Below are 14,516 nucleotides of genomic sequence, written 5' to 3'. Positions count from 1 at the left end.
GGAAGGATGTTTAAACGTGCCATGTGACTTACAATGGTGACCCTGACCTCATAAGTGGTGCATGCGACCCAAGGATTTTCTGGCCTACAAAATGACCGCACAAAATAAAAAAGTGTGGGGTTGGGAAGTGAGAGGAAATCCATTTTTGCAGTAAAGAAAATCAACATTTCAGCTTTCCTCATCCCATTCCCACTTCCATTGGGAATTGGAAATCTGGCTCTTTATGTTGAATGATTTTTATACTGCTTGAGAAACATAACTCATTATATAATTCATGCAACCTCACATATCATGACCTACTTATAACAGTTAATACTTTGTAAACTGCGAAACTTTATTGTGTCTAAGGAGTTCATCAATTCTTAATGGCACAGATAACCAACATTTTCACCTCTTGCCCAATTTAAAGAAATATTGGTAATGGACTTAATGCATGTAATCCCAAACATTTGAGCAGACTTGTCAGTTAGTTTGTCTATGCCAAAGATCTATCCCACAAGTATGCAAATTGAAAGAAAAATAGTCTGTCCTGTATTAAGTAAAAACTCCATCAGTATCCAATGCAGATTTATCTGAAAACTACTAGCTTTTCAATAGACCACACAAAGTTAAGCATGCATTTTCTGAAAAGATGTGACGAGGATAGATGTGGGACTGTGCACTGTGATATTTCCACTGATACTAATGGAGGAATCCGCAGTCAGAAGCACTTCCGTTGTCCTGCAAAGTTTTAGATTATTTGAGAAAGAGCATTATATTTGAAAGAGAAAATCTTGGGATCACATATGTGATACAGATTGTTGCATCTGCTTTTTGCTGAAATGTATGAGAAATTCATAAAAGAATCAAAGAACAAAGTAAATTATAGCACAGGAACAGGCCCTTCGGCCCTCCAAGCCTGCACCGACCATGCTGCCCGACTTAACTAAAACCCTCTACCCTTCCGGGGACCATATCCCTCTATTCCCATCCTATTCATGTATTTGTCAAGATGCCCCTTAAAAGTCACTACCGTATCCACTTCCACTACCTCCCCCGGCAACGAGTTCTAGGCACCCACTACTCTCGGTGTAAAAAATCTCCTTTGAACCTTGCCCCTCGCACCTTAAATCTGTGCCCCCTAGTGCCCCCTCTTCCACCCTGGGAAAAAGCTTCTGACTATCCACTCTGTCCATGCCTCTCATAATCTTCTATCAGGTCGCCCCTCAACCTCCGTCGTTCCAGTGAGAACAAACCAAGTTTCTCCAACCTCTCCTCATAGCTAATGCCCTCCATACCAGGCAACATCCTGGTAAATCTTTTCTGTACCCTCTCCAAAGCCTCCACATCCTTCTGGTAGTGTGGCGACCAGAATTGAACATTATATTCCAAGTGCGGCCCAACTAAGGTTCTATAAAGCTGCAACATGACTTGCCAATTTTTAAACTCAATGCCCTGGCCGATGAATTCAAGCATGCCATGTGCCTTCTTGACTACTTTCTCCCACTGCATTGCTACTTTCAGTGACATGTGTACCTGTACACCCAGATCCCTTTGCCTATCAATACTCTTAAGAGTTCTGACATTTATTGTATATTTTCTATCTGTATTAGACTTTCCAAAATGCATTACCTCACATTTGTCCGGATTAAACTCCATTTGCCATCTCTCTGCCCAAGTCTCCAACTGATCTATATCCTGCTGTATCCTCTGATGGTCCTCATCGCTATCTGCAAATCCACCAACCTTTGTGCCGTCTGCAAACTTACTAATCAAACCAGTTACATTTTCCTCCAAATCATTTACACATATTACAAACAGCAAAGGTCCCAGCACCCAGCAATCACTGCAATTTACAGCATAAAAGATGGCCGTTTGGCTATCTAACAGGAAGCAGAGAGTTGGAATAAATGGGTGCTTTTCTGGTTGGCAGTTGGTGACTAGTGGCGTGCCGCAGGGATCGGTGCTGGGGCCTCAACTGTTTACCATATACATAGACGATCTGGAGGAGGGGACCGAGTGTAGGGAAACAAAGTTTGCGGATGATACAAAGATGAGTGGGAAAGCGAATTGCGTGGAGGATGCGGAAAGTCTGCAGAGAGATTTGGATAGGCTAAGTGAATAGACGAGGATCTGGCAGATGGAGTATAACGTTGACAAGTGTGAGGTTATCCACTTTGGAAGGAATAATAGTAAAATGTACTATTATTTAAATGGTGAAAAATTACAACATGCTACTGTGCAGGGGGACCTGGAGGTCCTTGTGCATGAATCGCAAAAACTCAGTTTGCAGGTGCAGCAGGTGATCAAGAAGGCGAATGGAATGTTGGCCTTTATCGCGAAGGGGACGGAGTATAGAACAGGGAGGTCTTGCTGCAATTGTACAAAGTACTGGTGAGGCTGCAACTGGAGTACTGCGTGCAATTTTGGTCCCCTTATTTGCGGAAGGATGTATTGACCTTGGAGGGAGTACAGAGAAGGTTCACCAGGTTGATACCAGAGATGAGGGGGTTAGTTTATGAGGAGAGATTGAGTAGATTGGGCCTGTACTCGTTGGAGTTTAGAAGGCTGAGGGGAGATCTTATAGAGACATATAAGATAATGAAGGGGCTCGACAGGGTAAAGGCAGAGAGATTCTTTCCACTTAGAAAGGAAACAAGAACTAGAGGACACAGCCTCAAAATAAGGGGGAGTCAGTTTAGGACAGAGTTGAGGAGGAACTTCTTCTCTCAGAGGATAGTGAATCTCTGGAATTCTCTGCCCATTGAAGCAGTGGAGGCTACCTCGTTAAATATGTTTAAGCCACAGGTAGATAGATTTCTGATCAATAAGGGAATTAAGGGTTATGGGGAGCGGGTGGGTAAGTGGAACTAAACCACCATCAGATCAGCCATGATCTTATTGAATGGCGGGGCAGGCTCGAGGGGCTAGATGGCCTACTCCTGCTCCTATTTCTTATGTTCTTAAATCCCACCCTATGTCATTACTAATAAATGCCAATATTCTGTATGTCTTTTTGATCGTTCTTATTGACCTTATGTGCTTGACACGTAAAACATCTTTAGAAGCAAAACATAAATGTTCTTGCATCTGTTCCTCATGAAACAGAAGGATGGGGTGAACATTGGTTAAAAACAGGGATGCCATTGCCAGCAGTAATAAGAACCAGGGTTTTCACACTGCCAGGATTTACCTTCCATCAACCCAGAGTTGGCAGGGAACACATCCCCACCGACACTGCCTGTCCCGCAGTGATTTCACGCACCAAATAGCATTAATTGGCAGGAGCCAGGACTTCTAGCCCTACGGCCAACTTAGTGAGCTGCCAGCCAGTCTGATTGACCAATGCTCTCTAGTCTGTACAGCGTCAGAAGCTGCAGTGGGCAAGACTGGGACTGCAAGCAGTCCCCAGAGCCTAAATGCCTCAAGTGGGGAAAGGGAGGGAGGGCGGGCTGGACAAGGCTCTACCAGATCCAGAGTAAAACTGTAGGCAGAAACCCAGCAGGAAGCCCAGCTAAGGAATTTCACACTTTCTCCTGGTCTACAACCCTGCCAGCGAAGGAGCATAAAATCCTGCCCCTGGCCTTTTTGCTGCCTTGATGTGGAGATGCCGGCGTTGGACTGGGGTGAACACAGTAAGAAGTTTAACAACACCAGGTTAAAGTATAACAGGTTTATTTGGTAGCAAATGCCACAAGCTTTCGGAGCCTTAAGCCCCTTCTTCAGGTGAGTGGGAATTCTGTTCACAAACAGGGCATATAAAGACACAAACTCAACTTCTTACTCTTTGTGCTGCCTATCATAGTTTCGTACTTCTGAATTAACAATTTTTCTTTTAACCTCCTGCCCATGGAAGTACTGCACTGGAATGAGTCTCACAGGCTTTAATTAAAGCCAGAAAAAGGGCTTCAGGGACTGAAGTGAAGATTTATTCCTTGGAAGGGGGCAGGGAAGCAGATGCGAGTTTGTATTGCCAACTTCAAAGCCAGAAGCTATAATCAATTCAGAACATGAACTAAAATAACCCATGAGTTTAACACGCACATACATGGAGAAAAGACAAGAAAAAAAGACTGGAATTTTATTAGAAATGTTTAGGAACTGGAGAAGCCCCTTTGATCCATTAACTCTATATACCTCACCCACTTCTGCCTGCAGCAATACATTTAACTGCCTCAAACTCCTTAGGAAAATACTTTAAAGGCGTGTCAAGTCTTATCGCTGGGGCCAGAAGCCTTACCCTGCTCCAGTGGACAGTGGGATCCTGGGTGGCATTTTGCCAGCAGTAGCCAGTTAACAGGCTGCCACCAAGGCTGCCATCCAATTGAAGGTAGCAGCCTGCCCTTCAGAGCAACCCACTGTCTAGTGGGCTCGACTGTGCCACTGTGAGCAGTGGCCAGTGCTTTGCCAGCATCATCAATGCGAGTGGCTTGTGGAAGACATGGGGGCGTGGGGGACGGAGTGATTTTCTCAAATTGGGACTGAGTGCCCAAGCCAGCACGAAACCACAAGTGTTTGCCACTGGCGTTAGCAATGGCTATTAGCTGGGATTCTCCCATTCAGTGGTGCAAATCCCACTGGGGTGGTGGGTGAGTAGTAAGGGCCCACTAATGACATTTAAATGGATGTATTTAAATATTAATAGGCTTCCCACTCACTCTGGCCAGGAACCTAAATGACACCAGAAACACGGCCTAGGAGTGTTGCAGTGAGTTTGGCGACTGGCACAAAACCCGCTTTCTCGCTGACTCCCAATTCTTCAGGCCATCGCAAATTGCAATTGCGGCGAGAGGGCCTGGAGAATCCCCCCACATGAGTTTTTCTGGGGAATGCTGGGGATGGGAGGCTGGCCTGAATGGGCGGGGGTGGGGGGGGCAGGGGTGTGCAGTTATTCCAGGGGGAGCGGGTTTAGGCAGCCGGGTGCAGCTGATGCCTTTGTGACACATGAACTGCCCATCAAAGAGGCTCCTCACTGGAAAGCTGTCAGGAGGCTGCTCCCCACAATGCAGCGGGACTTTTCCAATGGAGGAATAATGCCCAGAGTGATGGAATGTGACCTTTAATTGGGCCCTTAAGTGGCTGAATTGGCAATATGCTATGGTGATGGGAAAACATCACATTTCTTCTGATGCTTACCTCTGCCTTATTTCCAATCCTCCTGCCATCCAACCCCATGTCCAAAGAGCTGGAAAAATTCAGCTTTATTAATTCAGCCAAAATCAGTAATGTTTCCTGATAACCTGTATACCACTATGCTGCCACCTCTGCTGGACATGTCCTGCTGGTGAGGCAGGACATACCTAGGAATGGTGATGAGTGTGACTGACTGTGTGTGTTTGAGTGAGTGTGGATGAGTATTTGTGTGGGAATGACTCAGTTTGTGGCCGGAGTTTTACCGCCCCACCCGCCACGGGAATTGGAGCGGGCGAGGGGCAGACAATAGAAAGGTCCATTGACCTCGGGTGGGTTTTAGGACGAGCGAGCCTGTAAAATCCCACCCACTGTGTTTGAGTGAGTGCGACTGAGTATCTGTGTGAGAGGAATGAGTTGGGGGTGTGTGCAAAAGACTGAATGGGCCAGAGTGAGGACAAGAGACTAAGTGAGTGCGGGAGTGAGTGTGAGAGACAGTGGCCAGGATTCTTCCAAAAAAAACTAAGTGCCCAGCAGGCGGGAAAATAGGAGGTTTTCCTAGCCCATTTTTGGGCGTACTTACATAGAACATAGAACATCACAGCGCAGTACAGGCCCTTCGGCCCTCGATGTTGCACCGACCAGTGGAACCAATCTAAAGCCCCCCCTAATCTACACTATTCCAATATCATCCAAATGTTTATCCAATAACCATTCGAATGCTCTTAATGTTGATGAGTCCACTACTGCTGCAGGCAGGGCATTCCACGCCCTTACTACTCTCTGAGTAAAGGATCTACCTCTAACATCTGTCCTATATCTATCACCCCTCAATTTAAAGCTATGTCCCCTCGTGCTAGCCATCACCATCCGAGGAAAAAGGCTCTCACTATCCACCCTATCTAATCCTCTGATCATCTTGTATGCCTCTATTAAGTCACCTCTTAACCTTCTTCTCTCTAACGAAAACAACCTCAAGCCCCTCAGCCTTTCCTCATACGATTTTCCCACCATACAGGCAACATCCTGGTAAATCTCCTCTGCACCCTTTCCAACACTTCCACGTCTTTCCTATAATACGGCGACCAGAACTGTACGCAATACTCCAAATGCGGCCGCACCAGAGTTTTGTACAGTTGCAGCATGACCTCCTGGCTCCGAAACTCAATCCCTCTACCAATAAAAGCTAACACACCGTATGCCTTCTTAACAACCCTATCAACCTGGGTGCCAACTTTCAGGGATCTATGCACATGGACATCCAGATCCCTCTGTTCATCCACACTACCAAGTATCTTACCATTAGCCCAGTACTCTGGTTCCTGTTACTCCTTCCAAAGTGAATCACCTCACACTTTTCCGCATTAAACTCCATTTGCCACCTCTCAGCCCAGCTCTGCAGCTTATCTATGTCCCTCTGTAACCTGCCACTTCCCTCCGCACTGTCCACCGACTTTAGTGTCATCCGCAAATTTACTAATCCATCCTTCCACGCCCTCATCCAGGTCATTAATAAAAATGACAAACAGCAGTGGCCCCAAAACAGATCCTTGCGGTACACCACTAGTAACTGAACTCCAGGATGAATATTTCCCATCAACCACCACCCTCTGTCTTCTTACAGCTAGCCAATTCCTGATCCAAACCACTAAATCACCCTCAATCCCATGTGTCCGTATTTTTTGCAAAAGCTTACCATGGGGAACCTTATCAAACACTTTGCTGAAATCCATATACACCACATCAACCGCTTTACCCTCATCCACCTCTTTGGTCACCTTCTCAAAGAACTCAATAAGGTTTGTGAGGCACGACCTACCCTTCACAAAACCGTGCTGACTATCTCTAATCAAGTTATTCCTTTCTAGGTGATTATAAATCCTATCTCTTATAATCCTTTCCAATACTTTGCCCACAACAGAAGTAAGGCTCACCGGTCTATAATTACCAGGGTTGTCCCTACTCCCCTTCTTGAACAAGGGGACAACATTTGCTATCCTCCAGTCTTCTGGCACAGTTCCTGTAGACAATGACGACACAAAGATCAAAGCCAAACGCTCTGCAATCTCCTCTCTAGCCTCCCAGAGAATCCTAGGATAAATCCCATCCGGCCCAGGGGACTTATCTATTTTTACCCTTTCCAGAATTGCTAACACCTCCTCCTTATGAACATCAATCCCATCCAGTCCAACAGCCTGCATCTCAGTACTCCCCTCGACAACACTGTCCCTCTCCAGTGTGAATACCGACAAAAAATATTCATTTAGTGCCTCTCCCATCTCTTCAGACTCCACGCACAACTTCCCACGACTGTCCTTGATTGGCCCTAATCTTACCCTAGTCATTCTTTTACTCCTGACATACCTATAGAACTGAACTATACCTGAACTAAACTCTGGCACTCTGTGCATCGCAGAGTGCCTCAGAGGGATGCACACTGGAAAGTAGTGGCGGGGTCTCAACCCACTGGAGAGGCCGGAATCAGTGCGCTCAGCGGGCCATTGCGCATGCGCTGATCTGTCAGTGGAGAGATCAGTGTGTATGCACTGGCCCCCTCAATTGCCGGCCTTACGATCACTGGCCTCTCGATATTTTCCCAGGTGCCCCCCTCACCAATCACTGCCCTCCCCTCCCAATCACTGGCATACCCGGACCCCCTCCCCCCAGGCTAGCCCCAATCGCCCCCTCCCTCCCTCCCTCCCTCCCTCCCTCCCTCCACCACTGATCACCCTATCCAGCAGACTCCGCTCCCCCACTATGCCTTCCTAGGCACTGCCTGATGCCCATGGGCAGTGCCAAGGTGCCAGGCTGGCACTGCCCAAGAGGCAACCCCTTTGCCCCCAACCTCCCTGGGGTGCCTCACTGGCCTTTGTCCCTACCAGTGGGGTGAGTACGCCTGTTGCAGGTTGGTGGGGAGCAGTTGTAAACCCCATTGGCAGGACCCTCTCCTGGTGGGGGTGGGGGGGGGGGGGGCGTGGGGGGAGGTTGCGGTGAGATGCTAGTGGGCCTGGAGATTACTGTCCCATATCGTAATCAGCCTCATGCCGATTTCCAGCCAGACGCCCATCGTGAGTCCGTTAAAGGGTGGGGGTGTGTGTGTGTGTCACTCTCACCACCATACACAAACACATATATACCCACTCACAGTCAGCCAGCCACATACACTGATACTCTCACAGTTTGCTCATTTTTATTACTTACTGTTTTTTAATTCCCTCAATTTATTATTGTGCCAAACTTTATCATTCCAAAATTTGCTGACCGGCCCCCTGAGTGAGAAAAACATGCAAATTATCTCCCCCCGAGAAAAAGATTGGACAAGCCTGACCTAAAGTGGATTGAATTCAATACTCCAGTTCTGGCTAAATATATAGTTTAAGACACTCATCATAATTCCTTTGCTTTTGATTACTTAACTTCTATTTATAAAGTCTAGGATCCCATATTTGTTTTAATGCTTTCTCAGCATATTGCCTCTCCATGTTCTTCCTACTTAAGTGTATCACTTCTGACTTCTCTGTGTTAAATTTCATTTGTTACTTGCCCATTCCACCAGTCTGTGTCCTCTTAAGGTCTATCACTCCCCTCCTCACAGTCCATGATAGCTCCACGTTTTGAAAACATGTCCTGTTTACCGAAGTCCAAGTCATTAACATATATCACAAAAGCCAGTTGTCCTAATACTGAAGCCTGGACAGGAATATTGTAAAACCTTATCCAGTCTGACAAACAGCTGTTCCTCTGTTCCTAATGACCAGTTTTGGTTTCTAGTCACAGAAAGATATAAAGTATCAAATAAACATTGAGCCAAAATGCACAAAATATGTACTAAGGGAGAAGTTTTTCTTTGTTATTTGTTGAAGAATCACAACTTTGAACATAACAATGCGCGGCACGGTAGCACAGTGGTTAGCACTGCTGCTTCACAGCTCCAGGGTCCCAGGTTCAATTCCCGGCTCGGGTCACTGTCTGTGTGGAGTTTGCACATTCTCCTCGTATCTGCGTGGGTTTTCTCCGGGTGCTCCGGTTTCCTCCCACAGTCCAAAGATGTGCGGGTTAGGTTGATTGGCCAGGTTAAAAATTGCCCCTTAGAGTCCTGGGATGCGTAGATTAGCGGGTAAATATGTGGGGGTAGGGCCTGGGTGGGATTGTGGTCAGTGCAGACTCAATGGGCCGAATGGCCTCCTTCTGCACTGTAGGGTTTCTATGATTCTACGAATGCATTTGTGTGTTTGCTATTGATTACAAATTGATTGCCCAAGATAGATGTGAATTGTTACTTTTCACTCAGTGTACATCGCAATTTGTACCATGCCATTGTGATGCTAGTGGGCCTGGAGACTACTGTCCCATATCGTAATCGGCGCCATTGTGTGTGAATTAACATTAGTTAGAAACGGTAGGGATGGCAATTTAAGTATCTAATCTTTTCTTTGCCCACAGATCAGCCTCAATGAACGTGTCTGTGGAGTTTTATGTTGCACCATTCAAGCTCCTCTCCGTACATTTAACTACAGAATGATAAAGAAGAAGAACATTTGGGACTTACACATTTCATGATCAAAACAACATGAAACCAAACTATCTTTGGAAGCCAATATTTTGATAATTTACTGAGTAACTTAGTGTTTTCAACTAGCAATGTAAGATTGTATCTATATATCTGGCTTATTTTATAAAATTATTTACAAATTATAGTCCACAGAAATACCTGGGAAAACTATGTAAGGAACTAGGCAGCACTATTCACCCAGCTTCATTGCATTACTCCCCACAGCAAAACATTTTTAGAGTTTGAGAGATTGTGGTCGAAAAAGTCGATGGCATGAGTGGATGTTATGTCAAAAACGAATGATTTTCTGTGACACTCATTTTCTTTTAGGTCGTGTATAAATGCCAAAGCTCCTCAGTATGTTTGGTATTTTCAAATCCAATTTTCTCAGCTGCCCACCTGCTCAATAAATGATCAGAATTTCTGTTCTATCCCAATATCTCTTTCTCACCATTGGGCTCTAACAACATTGGAAACTAGTTCTCCCAAACATATCTGGGTTTAAATCCTCTATATGCCATCAGGGTCATCTAAAGTAACAAATAAAACTTGATTCTAAAACAAAACAGTTCAATCACTTATTAAAGAAAGGTGTTGTATCATTTACACATTCTAATGAAACAACTTATGTACTCCTGGGTTTTCATTGGGGGAGGGAATTATGAATATAGCAGTGTATCTAATGTGTGATTATATCCAATAGTCATCCAGAAACCGGCCACTGTTAAAAGTGGTGGCTTTGTACCAGACAAAACAAGGTTAAATTATCTGTCAGAGCGGCAGGAAAAAGAGGATATTACACATGCAAAAGACATTTATATAACACAGAAGCAAAATACTGCAGGTGCAAGGAATCTGAAATAAAAACAGAAGATGCTATAAATTCTCAGTGTGTTAAGCAGCACAAGTGGAGAAGTGAACATTTTATCTAAAGGTCTGAAGAAGGGTGATTGATATGAACCATTTCTCTTCACAGACTTGCTGAGTATTTTCAACATTTTATGCATTTACATAACACCTGTAATGTAGCAGCACATTTCAATGTGCTCCAGAATCACAGAATTGTTATGACACTGAAGGAGGCCATTGGGCCCATTGTGTCTGCATCAGCTCTCCAAACGGGCATCATTGCTTAGTGCCATCCCCCTGCCTTTTCCCTGTACCCCTGCACATTGTTTCTATTCAAATAATCATCTAATGCCTTCTTGAATGCCTCAATTGAACCTACCTCCACCACACTTCCAGGTAGTGCATTCCACACCCAAACCATTCGTTGTGTGAAAAAGATTTTTCTTACATCATGTTTACTTCTTTTGCAAATCACTAAATCTGTGCCCTCTCGTTCCTGATCCTTTTATGAGCTGGAAAGGTTCTCTCTATCCACTCTGTCCAGCCCCCTCATGCTTTTGAGCAGCCAGGATTCTTTGGGCCGCTAGCTCCAGGTGGGAATAGCATTGGCCTGGAGAATTAGGCGTCAGGCAAAATCCATCCCGATGCCTCTGGCCCGCCACGCCGACCCCGATCGCGTTCCCGGGCGAGAACCGAAAATAATTATTCAAATTGCCTCATTTAAATGTGATTAGTGGGCTTAAAGCCCAATTCAATTCTCTCCCACTATTCACCTGCCTCCCCAGCGGGATCTGCACCGGGCAGGTTTTGGTACAGGTCATGACAATTGTGGACCTGGTGCATTGGGGTCAATGAGGTAAGTGCAGCACACATGCCCTCTGCCGCTGCCAGGCTGCAGAGGTGTTTGGGTGGGCTTGGGCTAGGGGCAAGGGATACACCTCAACACTGTCCCCTGGGATGGGGGTCTTATGGCTGATCTGCCCCTTTTAGCTTGGGAAATGGTGTTGCTCATTTGCAGGTGACCACAAACAGTTGCAAGTAACTTCAAAGCAGCTAAGTTCAGCATTTCTCTATTAACTAATATAATACATATACAAGATAACGGTCTGACAATTCATACACAAGTCTACTCTCTTAAGACCATAAGAAATAAGAACAGGAGTAGGTCGTTCGGCCTCTCCAGCCTGCTGTGTCATTGAATAGGATCATGGCCTGATCCAACGACGTTCCTCACTTCCACTTTCCTGCCCTTTCCCTGTAACCCTTGATTCCCTTATTGATCAAAAATCTATCTATCTCAGCCTTAAAAATACACAAGGACTCTCCTCCACAGCTCTCTGTGGCAAGGTGTTCCAAAGACTCGCAACCCTCTGAGAGAAGAAATTCCTCCTCATCTCAGTCTTAAATTGGAACCCCTTTATTCTGAGACTCTGCCCTCTGGTCCTAGATTCTACAAATGAGGGGAAACATTCTCTCAGCATTAACCTATCAAACCCTTTAAGAATTATGTGGCCACGATTTTGCAACCACATCGCACCCGTTTATCGGCGAGTTAAGATCCTAAAATCAGGAGTGAGACGACTATTGGGAATAGTGTCTGTTTTAGAACATAGAACATAGAACAGTACAGCACAGAACAGGCCCTTCGGCCCACGATGTTGTGCCAAGCTTTATCTGAAACATCATAATGGCCAAAAAAAAACAGGGAACTCACCCAAAACAGACTAGACATCAATTAGCAGTTTTTTTGCGTTAATCTGAATCTCATTAACTGGTTTCACTCACAATCATCCCACCTGACTGACCTTAACGATCTCGTTTGTGGCAGCTGCAACCGGTGAGTAAAACACCTGCTCTATAACAGTCTGCTGGAGGCGCAGCAGCACTGAGGGTGAGCGAGGAGGTAGGTCGCCATGTCCACAGGGCTCCACGCTACGGGGGAGGGGAGGGGTATGGCCATGTTGGACTTTGGGGGGCTGCATATGTGTTGGGGGTTGAGGAGGTGGTATTGGTCATGGGTTCGGACTTTGGGCTCTCAGCGGTGACTCAGGTCTGAGCGGTGGAGCAGCAAGCAGTCTTGGTGGTGGTGGTGGGGGGGATGAGGGGAAAGACTCATAATCGGCAGCACAGCAATCTCGGGGCTTGTAAAACAGCATTGCCTCGGGCCACTACAGCATGGGTTCTAAATGTGTGAGTGTGTGTGTCTTGTCTGGGGGGGCGGGGCTTTCTGGGGGTTGGGGGGGGGGGGGGGGGGGGGGTCAGTGGGGGTTGTGTTGGGTGTTGTCTCGGGGGTGGGGCAGAGTTCTCTAACCTATCCATCTCTTTCCCCTTCCCCCAACCTAACCCCAATCCCCCTCCAGATTTATGATGGCTTATGCAATGCAACCAATAGACCTTGCGGTCCTTTTAGTTGCTGCTGGAGCTGAGGAGGAGGAATTGTGGGCACAGCAGGCTAGGCCATACCACTGGCTGAAACAGGAGGAGGGAAACGCCCACCAGAGGCAGGAAGTGACTGACAATCGCCCCAAGGTGGTGGGGGAGCAGGAGAACGAGGGAACAGAGATCCCTGCAGTTCTGGATGCAAGTGTACTTCGAACAGCTATCGGACATTGTGTGGTGCCGCCAGCTCTGCTTACGGAAAGAAACAGTGCAGCACCTATTCCATGTGCTTCACTCCTGATGGCTGTGAAGATGACGGCCATCCTAAACTTCTATGCTACTTCTATGCTACCGGGCCCTTCCAGGCTGCCAGCGGGGACTTTTATGGCACCTCGCAGTCCTCCATGCAGAAGTGTGTGAGGGAGGTTGCGGATGCCCTGTACACTCAGGCAGCCCAATACATCAAATTTGACAAGGGCCAGGCCCAGCAGAAAGCAGGATTTGTGGCCATCGCAGGGGTGCTCAATGTGCCGGGGGCTATAAACTGCACCCACGTCACCCTGAGGTCCTCTGAGAATTCAGCATGCTTCAAGAACAGGAAGGGGTTTCATTACATCAACGTGCAGTTGGTGTGCGACTATCTGCTGCATATCATGCACATCTGCACCAGACACCCTGGTAGCATGCATGACAGCTTTATATTGAGGAGCTCTGATGTTCTGGGGGTCATCAAGGAGAAGCCCAGGGTGCGGGGATGGCTCATGGGGGACTTGGCACTTTGGACTTGGCTGATGACACTTGTGTGGAGGCCTGAGACTGAGGTGGAGACCCGATACAATGAGGCCCACGCTGCCACCCAGTCAATCGTGGATCGGTGCATAGGGCTCCTTAAAATGTGGCTCAGATGCCTGGCCCGCTCTGGCAGGGCCCTGCAGTATAGCCCCCTGATAGTATCCCACATTGTGCTGCACAACCTGGTACAGCATTGGGGAGACCTCCTGAATGAGGAGGTGGAGGCTGACCAGCCGGGCGTCGCTAGGGAGGAGGCCACCCCGGGGGATGTTGAGGAGCAGGAGGAGGGGGAGTAGGAGGAGAACGATGATGATGACAACGACAACCAACACCACCCATGCGCTGGCGGGCAGACGGCAGCAAGGGTCCGGCATTCGAGGGCGGCTGATCAACACGTGGTACGGCAACTAGGGGGTCTGTGTAACTGCATGTGTGTTCCATCCAATTGTGTATCCCTGCAAAGTCCTGCACTGTTGTAGCACCAGAGTGGTGGACCTGGGTCGGCTGTGTCAGTGAGTTTCTGTGGCAGGTAGGAAGGTGATGATGGCTTGCTATGCGCCACTATGTGATGCTACCCTGGTGCAAACAAGTCTGACTCTGACCTGAATTTTGCATGCATGCTGGCCCCTGTGCCCATATCTGGGTGGAGGGCAAGGGAGCACTAAACACTGATGCAGGGCCTTGGGACGGGCAGGTCGGGGGTGGGGGAATTTCTCCTTCATTCTGGGGGTGCCATGGCAGATGTTGAATGTCAGTGCTCCTGCAATAATAACAAATGGGATTACTATCTCAATGGAAACAAATTAAAACATGCTACCGTGCAAAGGGACCTGGG

General features: G+C 47.1%; 1 protein-coding gene across 1 annotated transcript in view; it reads left to right on the top strand.

Moving 5' to 3' along the window:
• The window catches only part of LOC144503790 (collagen alpha-3(VI) chain-like), a 253,899-nt gene extending 243,361 nt beyond the window's left edge, over window positions 1–10,538 (top strand). Inside the window, exon 16 of the mRNA XM_078228676.1 lies at window positions 9,553–10,538. Coding sequence (XP_078084802.1) covers window positions 9,553–9,566 — 14 coding nt within the window. The 3' untranslated portion in view covers window positions 9,567–10,538. The remainder of the gene's footprint in view (window positions 1–9,552) is intronic.
• The last annotated feature ends 3,978 nt before the right edge of the window (window positions 10,539–14,516 follow it).

This window comes from Mustelus asterias, chromosome 14, assembly GCF_964213995.1.
Source record: "Mustelus asterias chromosome 14, sMusAst1.hap1.1, whole genome shotgun sequence".
Lineage (NCBI taxonomy): Eukaryota > Metazoa > Chordata > Chondrichthyes > Carcharhiniformes > Triakidae > Mustelus > Mustelus asterias.
This window is presented reverse-complemented; position numbering and strand designations above follow the sequence as displayed.